The following is an 18291-nucleotide window of genomic DNA, read 5'->3' as shown; positions in this document are numbered from 1 at the left end:
TTGAATTCGTCATTTGAAAAACATGGAAGATATTAGAATTTTGCAAAACAATTGGAATAATCTTTTACAGTATTTTAAGCTTGGGGATTTCACTTAACACTGCATAATGTAATGTAATGTGTTTTGTTTCATTCACACTAACAGTAGTGCATGTGTGCTGTTTTCCAGAGCCGACCATTATAACCACGCCACCGTCCACCCTGGATGTGACTGTAGGAGAGAGCATTGTGCTGCCATGTCAGGTGACTCATGACCCATCTCTGGAGCTCAAGTTCACCTGGTTCTTCAACGAGCAGCTGATCCACTTTGGCAACCACGGCGGATACTTTGAAAAAGTGGGCGGTGTAAGTGCATAAGCCTCCGAATATTCCCTCCCGATTCCCTCCCGGGGCCATCAAGCCTTACATTTATAATCAAAGTGTCATGTCTGAGAAATGGTGCCGTATTACCACGCTTTTACACCATGCTAGTCAGGAGCACTGCAATGCATAATGAATAGGAAGAAACACACATATTTTCTACACTGTGTTGGAGATTGCTTATATTTTATTTACGCCACTGCTCTCTCATGAAAATATGTCATTAAAGAGACATTGATTTTTCAACCCCTTCAGAAATTACATTGAGAAAGGTCAAGGGGTGAGCTGGTGATACATTGGAACATCGATACTGTGGTTCCCTTCCTTTAGTATAAGTGAGGTCATATTAAGTAGGGTATCCGCAGTGCAGAGAATGTTTGGATCATGTGTATTTATGTGTGGTGAAAATGTGCTGCACAAAATTTATTTTAAAATTACATTTACATATTCCCCATCCCTCCCTAAAACCTACCAAGCTCAAAGCTCAGATCACACGCCCTGTTTTACATAGGTTTCCTTTTTCATTGACACTTTATGGTAACTACAAAACACTTAAAAGCCCCTTTTTCAGCTCCCCTGTCTGAAGAAGAGTGATGATGATCATTGTTCCAGACGTGATTAGTAGGGGCATGTACAGTCTCTGGTCAGGTTGTCATGTTTTTCATTATTTTAATCATAATTAAGTTTTACATGATAAATGACACTACTGGAGTTACATATATTTGTATGCTGTTTTTGCCACATCCAATTGAGCTTTTGTCAAATCCAATTTATGACTGGTCCTGATCCCACTCAGTACTGGGCTGATTAAATGATAGTGTGAAAGTGGGAACTGCAATTAGAAATGGAATAAAAATAACTTGAGAACTTTACCTTTAAGCTTTGCATGATCATTTAAATAATGAGGCCACTCTTCCACAGCTCAAATCAGCACATGTGTATGAATACATTTGTGTAATAATTATAATTAAAGGTAAGTGCTCTGCCTGTCTCACATGTACAGGTATGCCGATAACCCTTTTAAAACATGGAAACAGATCATAGTTAAAACCCTAGAATTATAATACAATAATAAGCATACAAAGACCCTGAATAGTTTTTTTTAAATATGTTATTTCTGCTCACATATTGTTGTCAAATCAGCATATTTAATTTATTATAATTACATGTTGGTAAAATGTTACTACAGTATATTAATCATTGTGCGTGTGTATGTGTTTGCGTGCGCGCGTGTGTGTGTCTGTGCGTGTGTGTGTGCATGTTCATGTGTTTGTGTTGTATGTTAGCAGCATTCAGCTGGGGACATCATGATTCGGAATATCCAGCTGAGACATGCAGGGAAGTACACCTGTGCGGTACAGACCAAGGTGGACAGCATCTCCATCGCAGCAGACCTGGTGGTCCGAGGTACAGTACTTCTCTCCGTCTATACAGGACAAGCAATATTTAATGAAAGATTCCTTTATTTTAACTACCAATGATTGTTATTTAATAATAATGTAATAAATGCTTATTTAGTATTATAAAGTATCAAGCAATGTTAACACTTTCACACATTCAATATGGGTTACCTTTGTAGTAGGAATTTGTTGATCTTGAAAACCTTGTAAACCCCACAGAACTGATCTTATGTTGGAAAGTCATTCTCATGTCCTTGAAAGGTCATTGAAAAATAATGGTAATAGAAAATGCAATTTGATAGGGAACAATCCCACCCAAATAGTTTTTGGTCACTTGATTGGTTCAGTTATCCATGGCAACAACAAAGCATTATTTAAGTTAGCTGTGCAGATTTGAAGGGGTCCCATCTGTGTCTTTAAGACTGAATGAGATGGACGCTAGGTAGTAGTCTGTGTTTAGGCATTGTACTCTGTGAGATCAGTTGAAAGATGTCTCAGATAGAGACATATCTCTCTTGTCTTTTAGATGAGAAAATAACGTCTAATCTAATTAGACAGAAAAGCTCCCGGAGGTTTCACACCAAACTGATTTCACCAGCTGTACTCCTAGTGCTGAAGGCAGACAGTGATAAGGACAACACTGCTCTGCTCTGTCTTTTTTATATCTCTCTCTCTCTCTCTCTCTCTCTCTCTCTCTCTCTCTCTCTCTCTCTCTCTCTCTCTCTCTCTCTCTCTCTCTCTCTCTCTCTCTCTCTCTCTCTCTCTCTCTCTCTCTCTCTCTCTCTCTCTCTCTCCTTGCTGTCTCTCCCTCTCTCTGTCTCCCTCCGTCTCTCCTCCTGCCTGGCTGTGTCCTTTATCTGCAGGTCCCCCAGGCCCACCCACCAGCATCCATGTAGAAGAAATCAGTGACACCACAGCCTCTCTCTCCTGGAGGCCCGGGCCTGATAATCACAGTCCAGTTACCACATACACCATCCAGGCCAGGACACCATTCTCCCTGGGCTGGCAGGCTGTCACCACAGGTAGGCTCTTCAACCAGCTATTGCCTCATCAAAGTGTTATATAGGGGTCTGATCTCCATTTTCTCTTCTCCGAGTGAGAATATAGGCCTATGAGTGATTTTACTTCAATGGCACTCAATTGTTCAGTGACAGGGTTCACTGTAGATTTACTTAACAGCAGGGGTTGTTGAAATATGGATCCATTTCCAGAGGTCTGACTTACAGTGAATGGTGCTGTTTGTGAGGTCCACCCTTAAGGTGTGTGTTTTGTCTTGTGTGCGTGTGAGTGCACCGTGTGTCCTTCTGAGTAATTAGACCCATGCACCTGTGGAGTGTGCTCAGTGGGCCTGTCAGCCTAGAGGACACTCTCCTGCTACCTGCTTCATTCTGAAGGTAGGGGGCTGTTTTGTTTTGTGCCAGTTCCTGAGGTGGTTGGGGGCCACCGTCTGACAGCTACAGTAATAGACCTGAGCCCCTGGGTGGAATATGAGTTCAGAGTCCTGGCAAGCAACGCCATTGGGACCGGGGAGCCCAGCAAAACATCCAAACAAGCAAGGACAAAGGAAACATGTATGTACTGTATTCATTGAATCCCTTCAATTCTGCATGTTTTCTGTTTTTCTTATGTGCATCTTCTTGCCATTAGATGGTCTGGTATGGTGGGAAAAAGCTATTTCAATGTCAAAGAATCTAATCCGAATGTGTTGATATCGTGTTATCTTTGATGGCTGGGGTCGACTGAGTTGAGCAGGATTACGATTACCCTCTGTTCCCCCAGCTCCGAAGGTCACACCAGCTAATGTAAGCGGAGGTGGAGGCAGTCGCTCAGAATTAGTGATCACTTGGGAGGTAAGCAAGCCGCTCACTCCAATACTCCCTCACCCATGGAGGGGAAGCCAGACGTCATTATTCTCTAAGGAGTCGGGCCGTTTTTTCATTAATAACAGCAGCCAGGCTTATTGTATGGCATTTAATTTTTAAGAACAGAGAGGCAATAACTGCTGCTGTCACCCTGGGGGAGAGAAAAATGCCTTTGAGGTTTTAATAAGATAATTAAACAGAACGGTTCTTCACAAAGTCACAAGCAACTTTTTCAAAGATTGTGCTTTCCTATCTTTTTCAGTCTTACAGTTTTTTTCAATCACGTACAAGCATTTTTTTAAACAATGTTGCCAATTTTCAAAACAAAGTTCACAAGATACAGATCTAGATACAGCAGTTGCCTTCTCAAAACATAAATACATTCATCAAAACTAAATGATACTGTCAAAATTGCAAATACATTCATCAAAAGAACATGCCTGCCTGCAAAAAGATTAATGCAACTATACTTACGTCTTGAAGTCAAGTAGACAAAAAAGAAAGTTAATTGGTCTTTTAAAAATCCCAGTAGATCAATACATTTTCTTTGCAGTCACTAAATGATTATCAAAATTGGAAGTACAAATATCCAAAGGTGAAGAATTATGGGCAATTACTCTCCTTTTATGTATATTTCATCAAATAATTTCATACTCATCAAATCAAATATTATTCCTGGTAACAAAAAATGATTAAAAGGTGCAGTGTGTGCAGGATGCATTCATCGGTGTCATCACAATCCAATTCATAGATATGATATGCAAATCAGGTACTAAAGCAAGAAAATGATCGGAAGTTCTGTAAATGTATTTGAGCATTTGATCATTGCTGTTCTGCTATAGATATGTTTCAACACAGATCCAAAAATTGCTTGTATGCAATTGAGAAAATATGTGATTAGTCCTGCTTGAAAATCATCCACTGCTGTGAAAGTTTTGCTGATTGACTATTGAATGTTAATGAGTTCAATTACATTTTAGTCATTTAGCAGACGCTCTTATCCAGAGCGACTTACAGTTAGTGAGTGCATACATTATTTTTTTACTTTTCATACTGGCCCCCCGTGGGAAGCGAACCCACAACCCTGGCGTTGCAAACAACATGCTCTACCAACTGAGCTACATCCCTGCCGGCCATTCCCTCCCCTACCCTGGACGACGCTGGGCCAATTGTGCGCCGCCCCATGGGTCTCCCGGTCGCGGCCGGCTACAACAGAGCCTGGATTCGAACCAGGATCTCTAGTGGCACAGCTAGCACTGCGATGCAGTGCCTTAGACCACTGCGCCAGTCTAACTTTGCCTTAACAAAGTTCTAATACAGCCTTGACTGAAGTTACTTCAGACTAGAAGTAGCTACACATTGAAGTGAAAATGTAAGCTGTCTGTCTACATACTATACAATAGCTACTCTCACTCAATGTCTTGCTTTTCCCTAGCAGTGGCGGTCATTTAAGATGAGGGGGATGATAATTTTTATTATTTCTATTACAGCATATTGGATGACTGTCATTCATATTCCATTCACCCAGCTCAATGTAACATCGATAGGTTTAGGCTACTACATAATACCCACATTTTCCGTATACCCATCATGAGGTTGCTAGCTACAACCTAGCCTATGAATTAAAGTTTACAACGTAGGTCGAGAGAAATTTGAATAATAAAATCTCTTGCCTGCATCTAACTGATCTAGAGTGTAATCATTAGTCCAACAGTTGCAAATGAGAGTTTCTATTGTACAAATTCAGGTATATTTATCCATGTTTAATTCCGTTTGCATCCGTTTAAGAAACGTTTTTCAACAGAATCAGTGGAATAAATACACCCCTGATCACACGCAAACACAGTTCACTTTCATAGCAGCCACATACAAATAGCATGAATGATCCCTTTGATCGTTGTATTCCTTCTCGTATCTACGCGCTCTCCTAATCTCACCTTTTCCCTTCGCTTGTGGACTTCAGTGCACAACACATCAGCTTTCTGTGACCAGGTGAAAAAACCTTTCCAAGCCAAACCTTCATATCATAACCACTAACCGCTACACACGGCCTACATCATTGTTACCATATTAACATCATAGTCACATACAGTGCATACGGAAAGTATTCAGACCCCTTCACTTTTTCCACAGTTTCAGCCTTATTCTAAAAAATGCGAAATGTGCATCCTGTTTCCATTGATCATCCTTGAGACGTTTCTACAATTTGATTGAAGTCCACCTGTGGTAAATTAAATTGATTGGACATGATTTGGAAAGGCACACACCTGTCTATATAAGGTCCCACAGTTTACAGTGCATGTCAGAACAAAAACCAAGCCATGAGGTCTAAGGAATTGTCCGTAGAGCTCTGAGACAGGATTGTGTCGAGGCACAGATCTGGGGAAGGGTACCAAAAAATGTCTGCAGCATTGAAGGTCCCCAAGAACAGAGTGGCCTCCATCATTCTTAAATGGAAGAAGTTTGGAACCACAGAGACTCTTCCTAGAGCTGGCCGCCTGGCCAAGCTGAGCAACCAGGTGAGAAGGGCTTTGGTCAGGGAGGTGACCAAGAACCCAATGGTCACTTTGACAGAGCTCCAGAGTTCCTCTGTGGAGATGGAAGAACCTTCCAGAAGGACAACCATCTCTGCAGCACTCCACCAATCAGGCCTTTATGGTAGAGTGGCCAGATGGAAGCCACTCTTCAGTAAAAGCCACATGACAGCCTGCTTGGAGTTTGCCAAAAGGCACCTAAAGGACTCTCAGATCATGAGAAACAAGATTCTCTGGTCCGATGAAACCAAGATTGAACTCTTTGGCCTGAATGCCAAGCGTCATGTCTGGAGGAAACCTGGCACCATCCCTACGGTGAAGCATGGTTGTGGCAGCATCATGCTGTGGGGATGTTTTTCAGCGGCAGGGACTGGGAGACTAGTCAGGATCGAGGGAAAGATGAACGGAGCAAAGTACAGAGAGATCCTTGATGAAAACCTGCTCCAGAGCGCTCAGGACCTCAGACTGGGGTGAAGGTTCACCTTCCAAAAGGACAACGATCCTAAGCACACAGCCAAGACAACGCAGGAGTAGCTTCGGGACAAGTCTCTGAATGTCCTTGAGTGGCCCAGCCAGAGCCCGGACTTGAATCCGATCGAACATCTCTGGAGAGACCTGAAAATAGCTGTGCAGCGACGCTCCCCATCCAACCTGACAGAGCTTGAGAGGATATGCAGAGAATAATGGGAGAAACTCCCCAAATACAGGTATAAATAATAAATAATATGCCATTTAGCAGACGCTTTTATCCAAAGCGACTTACGTGTGCATACATTTTTTACGTATGGGTGGTCCCGGGGATCGAACCCACTACCCTGGCGTTACAAGCGCTATGCTCTACCAATTGAGCTACAGAGGTGCCAAGCTTGTAGCGTCATACCCAAGACGACTCGAGGCTGTAATCGCTGCCAAAGGTGCTTCATCATAGTAAAGGGTCTGAATACTTATGTAAATGTGATATTTAAGTGTTTTTGCTTTGTCATTATGGGGTATTGTGTGTAGATTGATGAAGGAAAAAATGTCATTAATTTTAGAAAAAGGCTGTAACGTATCAAAATGTGGAAGAAGTGAAGGGGTCTGAATACTTTCCGAATGTACTGTAGCTACTAGAACTAACGTGTTTAAACCCACTACAATCGTGCAGTACAGTGTACATTCAGCAGCAAGCAGTTTAGCAGTTACACTGGTGGGCCCCGGTGGCAATAAATTAATACAACCAAAAGCTTACCTTGACTTGGAAGAGTTCCAGTGTTGGATAGCCGTAGCCAGCTAGTTAACATAGCATCCCTCTCTGTTTAAGCCAGGTGTTTGAGTAGGATAAACTAGGTAGCTGCATTCTCTAGCTAAGTAAGTCGAAGTAAGTGAAAAAATAATTCCACAGAATATAGCTACTGTATCGCTCTCTCTCTCTTGCTTCTCCTTCATTTTTGAAGAAATTAATTTGTTAAAAACTGTTTAACTTCTGTCTTTCTCTCTCTTTGAGTCAACGACTCACCACATTTTATGCATTGTTAGCTAGTTGTAGCTTATGCTTTCAGTACTAGATTAATTCTCTGATCCTTTGATTGGGTGGACAACATGTCAGTTCATGCTGCAAGAGCTTTGATAGGTTGGAGGACATCCTCCGGAAGTTGTCATAATTACTTTGTAAGTCTATGGAAGGGGGTGAGAACCACAAACCTCCTAGGTTTTGTATTGAAGTCAATGTACCCAGAGAAGGACGGAAACTAGCTGTCCTCCGGCTACACAATGGTGGTACCCTACAGAGTGCTGTTGAGGCTACTGTAGACCTTCATTGCAAAGTGTGTTTTAATCAATTATTTGGTGACACATTAATATATTTAGTATAGTTTTATTTAAAAAGGATACCTTTTTAATGTTTCGCTATTTTTATTTTTATGAAATTCACTGAGGAGGATGGCCCTCCCCTTGCTCCTTTGAGGAGCCTCCACTGTTCCCAAATATTATAAAATAGAATGCCCTTTATATAACCATACATCTTTGGGGAGTGTTGATTTGCACAATAAAAGTCAGTCTCCATAAATATTTGAAATATGATGTGCTTTCAGTCTTAACAATAGCTAGATGAAGGTATCATGCTGAGGGCGCTTTATTATTGATGGATGTGGGTGTTCACTACTTGTGCACCAGTTTCAATGTGTGTGTGTGTGTGTGTGTGTGTGTGTGTGTGTGTGTGTGTGTGTGTGTGTGTGTGTGTGTGTGTGTGTGTGTGTGTGTGTGTGTGTGTGTGTGTGTGTGTGTGTGCATGCGTGTGTGTGTTTTCTTGCAGCCTGTTCCTGAGGAGCTGCAGAACGGGGGAGGGTTTGGCTATGTGGTGGCCTTCAGACCGTACGGAGCCACAGGCTGGATGCAGGCCGCAGTGCCCTCACCAGAAGCCTCCAAATATGTCTTCAAGAACGAGAGCATCCAGCCCTTCTCCCCCTTCCAAGTGAAGGTTGGAGTGTACAACAATGAAGGGGAAGGCCCTTTCGGACCCGTCATCACCATCTACTCTGCAGAGGAAGGTTGGTAAAGAATGATGTCATGTCAGAGGTCCTCTGTAGCTCAGCTCTGTAGCTCAGCTGGTAGAGCATGGCGCTTGTAACGCCAAGGTAGTGGGTTCGATCCCCGGGACCACCCATACACAAAAAAAAAAAAAAAAAAAAAAAATGTATGCACGCACGACTGTAAGTCGCTTTGGATAAAAGCGTCTGCTAAATGGCATATTATTATTATTATTATAGAGGAGCGGCAGTGCTTCTCAGGCCTCAGTTCACACATAGCCTTTAAAAGCCAATGGAGAGGATCTCTGGATAATTTATTCCCGGTCATTACGGCGATCTTGCTGCCAATGCTCTCCTATCTGCAGATGGTTGGTTCACACTACTGCTGGTTCTGGTTCTCTCTCTGTACCTCTGATGAAAGAGATGGACCCACTTTGAGGGTCATCAAAGCCTGCCATTACTTTTAATCTCATTCAAAGTATTTTTACATTCACCCAGAGCCTGGCAGAGCGCCCACCAGGATCCGAGCCAAGAGTCTGTCTGCGTCTGAGATTGAGGTTTCATGGAAAGCCCTGCCTTGGAACACCAGCAAGAGAAGAGTTCTAGGCTATGAGGTCAGTCAAGTTTTTTCCTGTTTCTCTTTACCTATTTGTGTGTCAAAGTGTTTACTTGAATGAGTAAATGCGTGTGTGTGTGTGTGTCTGTGTGTGTGCAGTCGCGAGCATATACATGTGTGTGTGCATGTGTGTAACAACTAATGCTGTACAATCTTGTTCTGTTCTATTATTGATGAGTGTTGCTAGCTCATGCACATTGGGCAACTCAGATGTAATAGCTTGTTATGTGTAATGGTCCAGCCAGGTCCCCTGTCTGTTGAGTTGTGTTTCTCTTGTTGCTGTTCTAATTGCTGTTACTAACTACACTTATTAGTCTAACAGTCTAGTGATGCAATGCACCAGGGGACAGAATGTTTAGCCTATAATCCACACAGTACTGTAGGCTAAAAGGTCTTCTTAGTCAGCTCACTATTGACATAAAGTATTGGAAAAAATGCCTATTTTCATACATGGGATGCATAAAGTACTGGAATTATGAATTGTTGACCATTTAAAGTTAACAGGGAAGTGGGGCCTGAGCAAACTGTTCCTGTGAGGGAAGACAAATTATATTTGTGCTGTCAACCATGCCAGCTATTACAGCCTGGACACTCGGGTGACAAAGAAAATCTGTTATCAGTCAACTTGACAGCTGGGACATTTTGTACATTGTGATTTCTCTTTGACCACGCCATTTAAACACTCCCTCACTTCGAGAGCTAAGTAACCAGAACCAAGGCACCTTACCCATGGAAAGACGAGAATATATGAGGTGACACACCATGCAATGAAATGCTGTTTTTATACCAATTCACTGCAGTTCCAGTTTACAGTTCATGGACAGTGTCTACCAAAAACAGGTTTTTACAATGTTCTCACAAATTAGTGTCTGCGTTAATGTCCCTGGTTATCCACTTTCTATCTGGTCTCAGTTGAGGTACTGGGAGAAGAGAGAGAAGGAGGAGGCAGCCAGTGTGCAGAGGACGGTAGGCAACCAGACGTCAGCCATTATCCGAGGGGTGAGAGGAAGCAACACGTACTACGTCACAGTGAGAGCGTACAACACAGCCGGGGCTGGGCCTCCTAGTACAACTGTCAATGTCACCACCAAGAAACCACGTAAGCATCTACCCTGCTTTTGGTTTGAGAGGTTGTTTCCATTGACTTATTGGAGATCATGTGATCTTCATCCTCATGTATTTGTGTCCCTCAGCGCCCAGCCAGCCCCCGGTGAAAGTGATGTGGAACACATTGAATTCCAAGATAATCCTGAACTGGGAGCAGGTCAAAGCCCTGGAGAACGAGTCAGAGGTCACCGGCTACAAAGTAAGGAAGCACTGACTGCATGGATTTCGTTAGAAATAGTGGCCGTTGTCATGGTTTCTCCTGGGTGACCTTCTACCTCTGTGGTCCATTTCTAGGTGCTCTACAAGGGTAACCGACACAGCCGTCCAAGTGTCATGGAAACCAACACAACGTCGGTGGAGCTCTCCCTGCCTATGGATGAGGAGTACTTCATCCAGATCAAACCATTTGGGGAGGGAGGAGAGGGGAGCAGTAGCAGACAGATTACCATCCCCAGAATACCAGGTCAGTCTCTAGTGGACTGCTCCCTCACACTTCAATGATCTCAATGGTGTTGCTATAGCTATTGCCAATACTGCTTTATTGTTTTGACTAGGGACTGGAGTTTTTCTGGCCCTAGTCATGTCTTCAAAAGGTACAGATAGAGTAAGGATTATCTGGGACGCATATAAAAATGAATAATGCCAGGATTTAATCCCAGCCTAAATTACTTTTTGTATGCAGAAATGCATGTAAATATGCCCAAGGTTTGATCATCAAAGCATGTAGTAGCACAAAAAGCCTTCAACAATGAATTGCCAACCAGGCTACTTGTCATTTTCTGTATAAACAGACAGACTATCAAAGCCCATTCATTTCATGTTTTTCAGGTCCCAATGCAATTGGCTCGGCGACCAAGGTCTCTACTTTATCAGCCCTCAGTACAATAGCACTGTCTTTCACAGCGCGGACATCGTTATGACAAACCGCTACCAGCGAACATTGCATCTGATGTGGAGGCAACTTGACAACGGAACAGAAACACCAACCACCCAGTCTGGTGTAACTAGATCCATTCATTTAGATTTTAGAGGCAGGAGGATGAGCGACATTGGAAAACAAAGTCACTGAGATGAGAGGGAGAGAAAGGGCCCCCCTTCAGCACCCCGTCCGCCGGTGAGAACAGGAAATCGACTGATGTCTTGACTCTGTTGTTACCAAAGCAGCTTTCATAAAAAAAGAAAAATGTCTTATATGCATCTTTTGTATGACATGTCTAGCTTTTATAGATTTATTTTGAAACCAATTCATAATTGGTCTGGGCTTTTTATAAAAGGTTGAGGTGAGTTCAGTGCATGGTGCATACCTACATACAGATCTGACTGTTTTAGAATTTTAAATGTTTTCAGTTTGTTGGAAAGAGCACTTTTGTCATCTGAAGTGAATACCAACTTTTAGTTAAAAAAAACAACCTGTAACTGTGGTTTCATGTCAAACAAAGACCATAGTTCAGTCTTCTTAGAAATGTATGAATTGTTACCACCATCTAGACTGATATGATGAGTAACTCTTTTTTTTATTACTCCATAAAACATTGCACTGAAGCCTGATGAAAAATTTGACTTGAAAGAAATGTGACAAACTATGTTAAAGGATGAGAGTGACTTTATTGTCCCTCGCTGGTTTGGAGTCCCATCTTCCACAGGTTGCCCTGCCTTGACCATTTAATTGCGCTGGCTGTCTGTCTCATCCGCTCATCATCCTCCTCATCTTCTCAGTTAGCCGTGTGTCTTCTCTACATTTTACATTTCAGTCATTTAGCAGACGCTCTTATCCAGAGCGACTTACAGTTAGTGAGTGCATACATTTTTCATACTCTAAAGCTATTCTATTCTTTGCCTTGTGTGTGCCTCATCATTCGTTCGAAATCCTCAGGTCCTTAAAGAGCCTTAACTTATCTATCAACAACTATTATAAACATAGATGTCTGTTGTTATACAGCTGCTGTATGATGTGTAGCTACACACTGTATTAATAGACAGATTATTACCATTCCATGTATAATCCTATGGTCAGGAGTTTTTTCCTGGTCAGGTTATGTGGTCAAGACATACTCCTTGTCCTAGTCATATATAATAGTTAGGGCCAGGGGGTTTTCTGACCATGTGACCTGACCAGGAAAAACTCTGTCATTCTTTATGAAGGAGAAGTGTGTTTCAACAGCGTAGTGCTGTTCAGCATGGTTTAAGGGTAACATGGGAAACTTGGGACATTTTAGTAGGTCCACTGACTGCATCCCTACTAAAAGATAAATGCTGCTGATGATTTTTCCTTTTCCTTCTGATGCCATGTGATACTGGTACAGTACAGTACAGTACAATACAGTACCATACATATGTAGCTTGTAATCCAGTGAAAAAGTAAAAAGTGCAGGTAGTTTGTAGTACTTTCAAGGGGAAGTTTGACTCCAAATCATGCATCGAGAAATGTGTAATATACTCTTTTGTACACTTCAGATCATTTATATAAAAGAAGAACCTTTCTAAAGAGCTGATTAACCTGGTTTTTATGAAATAACACAAATGTTTCATACAGTAGCTAAATGTCGCTCAGCATGACTGTATTTGCCCTTCTTTTCTGTCCATTTGCTAACTGACTGAATGGCTTGAGACCATGCAAAGAGATAGCAGGTTTGTGTATCTGTACCCATACAAGTCAAACCACTTTTACGTCTGTGCTTCTGTCTCAAACAGCTGTTCTCCTGTAGGCCTACACACTTTGGGATTTACCGCTACTACCATCCATTTACTCCATGTGAAGTTCTGTTATTTGCTGTTGTTGGATGTTTATACTGTGTTAATGAATAAAGTTGATTGATTTATATAAGTGAGTGAAATTCAATGGACTTATTTCTTAATGCTTATTACTTGTAATCTGAATTAATTATAATGTAATTCACATTAAATCCAGTAGGTAGTGCTGCAAGCTTAATTTCATGTTCAGGTAGCAAGTGTAGTTAGGACCTGATTCAGACTTGTATGCCTTTCTTACACATGCCTTTCCTTCTCAGTAGCAGAGGTGGAAAAAGTACTCAATTGTCATACTTGAGTAAAAGTAAAGATACCTTAATAGAAAATGACTCAAGTAAAAGTGAAAGTCACCCAGTAAAATACTAATTAAGTAAAAGTCTTAAAGTATTTGGTTTGAAATATACTTAAGTATTTCAAAATTTCAAATTCCTTATATTAAGCAAACCAGATGGCACAATTTATTTTTATTTTTTATTGACGGATCGCAAGGGGCACACCAACACTCAGACATCATTTACAAATGAAGCATTTGTGTTTAGTGAGTCCACAAGATAAGATGCAGTAGGGATGACCAGGGATGTTCTCTTGATAAGTGTGTGAATCTGACCATTTTCCTGTAAAAATGTAACGAGTACTTTTGGGTGTCAGGGAAAATGTATGGAGTAAAAAGTACATAATTTTCTTCAGGAATGTAGTGAAGAAAAAGTAAAAGTAGGCAAAAATATATATAGTAAAGTAAAGTACAGATACCCCAAAAAACTACTCAAGTAGTACTTTAAAGTATTTTTACTTAAGTACTTTACACCACTGCTCAGTAGTTGGTATTCAGACTTACCTTATGCAGGTGCATAACAGGCTTTACAGGCGTGGTTCTCTTGCGCACACTGTTTTCATTTAATACGATTTTCAGTACATTTATCTAAAGCCATCCCTTTACATTTTCCATGTGATACTGGTACTATGCAGTACAATAATTATACTTTTCTCAACAGACTCACTAGAATATATGGAGAGAACAGTTCAGAATATTTGGGATCAATGAAGGAAAGCCATATAAATATGAAATGAAAGAAAGCTATGCATATTCGTCTCCTTTTCAGCACCAATTGGTAGATTTATTATTGTTTATTATTTAGGGTTAGGAAAGTATTTATGAATAAACTGGTTTGGAGAGCCTTTATGAACAAAATATATTGGTGAATCAAAAATACAATGGTTTGATTCATCCTTAAAGTTGCCATATTCAATTGTTCAATCCATGAAATATTGGAAGATAAGAAAAGTATACAATAGGGGTGGAACAGTAGTCCTACTAATCTACCCTTTGTGTAATAATACCCTCAGAGTATTGTTACCCAACTCGGGCAAAGGGCTGTTACGGTGACCATATTACCGCCACACCAGCGGTCACGAGTCATGACCACAGTCAAATTCCACGTGACCATTTAGTCATGGTAACTAAGCTTCTCCAAGCTCTGATGCTGCTGATGGTCATTAGTAGCCTACCAAACTTGCTGACTGTCTGGAACTCAGCATTCTATTGTCCCTCTAATCACTCTGACATCAATGCAAATGTGATCAAAAATCTAATCAAACACTTCATGAGAGCCCATGAGCTCATGTTTCGCAACATTTCTATAGGCTATGCAACTGCATGAGAAAACAGAGTATTGATGGCCTCTATTAAAAGAGGAGGATCCCATCAGCTTTCTATAGGCTAGGTCTACTATATTTATTTCTCAACTTTCCTAATATTATGCACATTGCTTCTCTTTACAACAGGTGTATAGCCTACCTGGCTGGCATGAAAATGAACCACGGGAAAAGTGTCCTCCATTTGCTATTTAAGTGCATAGATGACATGTCTTTGTTCCCCCTGCCCCTGTTTCAAGACAGGTGCATGATAATGGTCCATTCTAAATCAAAACAAATTTCACACATATTGTTTAGTATATGTAAAGACAAGATTAAATCAAGAATAGTCTGATGGGTGACAATATTAGCCTATCACTTGTGAATGATATTTAATCACTTGTGAATGATGCCCAGCTTGTTGCACACAAGCTGGGCAAGAAACAACACATGCCTTTTTTTTTTTTACTTTTCAAATCATAGTCACACAACAATGTCACACCCTGATCTGTTTCACCTGTCTTTGTGCTTGTCTCCACCCCCCTCCAGGTGTCGCCCATCTTCCCTATTATCCCCAGGGTATTTATACCTGTGTTCTCTGTTTGTCTGTTGCCAGTTCATCTTGTCTCGTCAAGCCTACCAGCGGTTTTCCCGTACTCCTGTTTTTCCTCTAGTTCCTGTTTTCTAGTTTTCCCGGTTTTGACCATTCTGCCTGCCCTGACCCTGAGCCTGCCTGCCGTTCTGTACCTTTTAGATTCTGTTCTGGATTACTGACCTCTGCCTGCCCTTGATCTTTCGTTTGCCTATCTCCCTGTTTTTGTAATAAACTTTTGTTACTTCGAAACTGTCTGCATCTGGATCTTCTCCTGAGCCGTGATAACCTTATAGGCCTATATGTTTTGATAAGGTTTGTATCACTAAAGTAGCAAAATAACTGGCATACATCAAGTGTCATGTTTGGGGAAGATAATTTTCACCATAAAAATGCACCTTTATAATAAAGCATTACATGCATAATCGCATTAGCGGTCACTTTTGAGAATGACGTTTTCCGCTAATTGATTGCATTTTGGAACATTTGCGCATTGCTGCGCTTATAATGTGAAGGAATAGCCTAATAGTTTTTCAACATTTTAAGCTAAACGTTCTGATCTGTTGCATCAGCCTCACTGATTTTAAACATTTTTTTGATGCGTGTGGTTGTGTTAATTTGGGATCTATCACATCCCACAACTATCCCAGACTATGTTTGGAATATTTATTTCTCGCACAGAAGGACAAGTTGACCAATATAATAGGTCAACTTTTGTACTATGGGAATAGTAGATTGACATAGGCTAGTGCTTTTGCTGTTCATTAGGCATACTCATCTTGTTGGCTGACGAAAAGTAAATGTGGACAGTTCTTCCAACATCTTCAATATGCGCCTCGGAATTCGATAAGGACACGCGCCCTGATATGTCTGTCTTTACTTGTAGCCTGTGAGAAGGACACCCAAGATTGCCTATGAGAAGGACCCGATCAAGTGACGGGCATTGGCTAATAAGAATTAAGATATCTGAGAGAGCCATGTGAATGAGAGGTGCTTCGGAGCACGCAGCCGGGAGAAGGGAATTCTAATTATTATATTCAGCCCAAGGGCACAATGGCCACTGGCCGCAAAAGGCATGGATTTATTTTTGGGCCACACAAAGGGGATGCTGCCGGGAAATTCGAGGCATTATCAAGTGCTTATCAAATTGTGAATGAGAAACTGTGTGTGCAGCCTGCACAAAATAAATCACTGCTAGGCAAATCCCTGTCTTATCTTAGCTCACTGGTCACCATAGCAACACCCACCTGTAGTCTGCGCTCCAGCAGGTATATCTCACTGGTCATCCCCAAAGCCAACACCTCTTTTGGCCGCCATTCCTTCCAGTTCCCTGCTGCCAATGACTGGACCGAACTGCAAAAACCTCTGAAGCTGGAGACTCTTATCTCCCTCACTAACTTTAAGCATCAGTTGTCAGAGCAGCTTACCGATCACTGCACCTGTACACAGCCCATCTGAAATTAACCCACCCAACTACCTCATCCCCTTATTGTTATTTATTTTGATAATTTGCACCCCAGTATCTCTATTTGCACATCATCTTTTGCACATCTATCATTCCAGTGTTAATACGAAATTGTAACTATTTTGCACTATGGCCTATTTATTGCCTTACCTCCATAACTTACTACATTCGCACACACTGTATATATATGTTCTGTTTGTATTTTTGACTTTATGTTTTGTTTACCCCATATGTAACTCTGTTGTTGTTGTTTTTTATCGCACTGCTTTGCTTTATCTTGGCCAGGTCGCAGTTGTAAATGAGAACTTGTTCTCAACTGGCTTTCCTGGTTAAATAAAGGTGAAATAAATAAAGAAAAGAAAAAGAAAAAGCAGAGCTCATGCCATCATGCAACTTTTTTCAAACCATCATTAGAGTCGCATCATGCAGCCTTAGAATGTATTAAAAATCTAAACATATAGCCCAACATTTATCACTAATAAAGTTGCATAAATAACTCTAAATCAAGCATACAGTATAGGAGGACATGTTTCTTTGTTAATGGCTCAACACAGAATAGCCGCATGTGTGCATTCCCTCAAATCGTTTGGAGAAAATATCCTTTCCATTTTATTCAACTATGTTGAATTGAATTATTCATACTATAAAATAATATAAAATAATGCCAGGGAATTCTAAGCAAATCGTGTCTGCTAAATGAACTAGTGTAGCCCACAACAATATGGCATAGCCAGATCAGGGCCTAACATTACATTTACATTTTAGTCATTTAGCAGACGCTCTTATCCAGAGCGACTTACAGTTAGTGAATACATATATATATATATTTTTTATACTGGCCCCCCGTGGGAATCGAACCCACAACCCTGGCGTTGCAAACACCATGCTCTATCAACTGAGCTACATCCCTGCCGGCCATTCCCTCCCCTACCCTGGACGACGCTGGGCCAATTGTGCGCCGCTCATGAGTCTCCCGGTCACGGCCGGCTGCGACAGAGCCTGGATTCGAACCAGGATCTCTAGTGGCACAGTTTGCACTGTGATGCAGTGCCTTAGACCACTGCGCCACTCAGGAGACAGAATGGCGCAGTAGTATACTCAGAGTATACTATTCTGTTCTTCTGAAATAGACTAAATTTTCTTCATATCTTTTTTATTTAGAGCTGTCTAAAATAAATGATGGATTTATTGTGATGGTGTAGGCTATATTAAATTGATTTATTAGACTTTTTAAAATGTAGATGTTCCAACGGTCTGCATCAGTGGCTTGTAGGCTATGCATGTTAGCCAGAAGATGCTAAATGTCTTTATGTTAATTAACGGTCAATTACAGTGAGACCTGCAGTTATTTGCTTGACAATCACCAGCTGACAAAATGTAATGTCAGCCCTACTCGGGCGTCAAGATGGCAGCAGGCGGGACAGGTGTGCTAGGCACTCTGTACGCATTTTCAATTGTAACAACTTTGTTTC

The 18291-nt window shown here is 41.3% G+C and overlaps 1 protein-coding gene across 1 annotated transcript in view; it reads left to right on the top strand.

Moving 5' to 3' along the window:
• The window catches only part of cntn4 (contactin 4), a 188306-nt gene extending 175167 nt beyond the window's left edge, over window positions 1-13139 (top strand). Inside the window, exons 13-23 of the mRNA XM_084167119.1 lie at window positions 169-344; window positions 1646-1766; window positions 2623-2781; window positions 3181-3330; window positions 3539-3609; window positions 8446-8680; window positions 9158-9273; window positions 10188-10374; window positions 10469-10581; window positions 10677-10845; window positions 11211-13139. Of these exons, the coding sequence (XP_084023245.1) occupies window positions 169-344; window positions 1646-1766; window positions 2623-2781; window positions 3181-3330; window positions 3539-3609; window positions 8446-8680; window positions 9158-9273; window positions 10188-10374; window positions 10469-10581; window positions 10677-10845; window positions 11211-11302 (1589 nt within the window). The 3' untranslated portion in view covers window positions 11303-13139. The remainder of the gene's footprint in view (window positions 1-168; window positions 345-1645; window positions 1767-2622; window positions 2782-3180; window positions 3331-3538; window positions 3610-8445; window positions 8681-9157; window positions 9274-10187; window positions 10375-10468; window positions 10582-10676; window positions 10846-11210) is intronic.
• Window positions 13140-18291: the final 5152 nt, after the last annotated feature.

The sequence above is a fragment of the Coregonus lavaretus genome, assembly GCF_964263955.1.
Source record: "Coregonus lavaretus genome assembly, chromosome: 8".
In the NCBI taxonomy this organism is placed as follows: domain Eukaryota; kingdom Metazoa; phylum Chordata; class Actinopteri; order Salmoniformes; family Salmonidae; genus Coregonus; species Coregonus lavaretus.
Note: the sequence above shows the minus strand (reverse complement) of the source record. Positions and strands in the feature narration are given on the sequence as shown.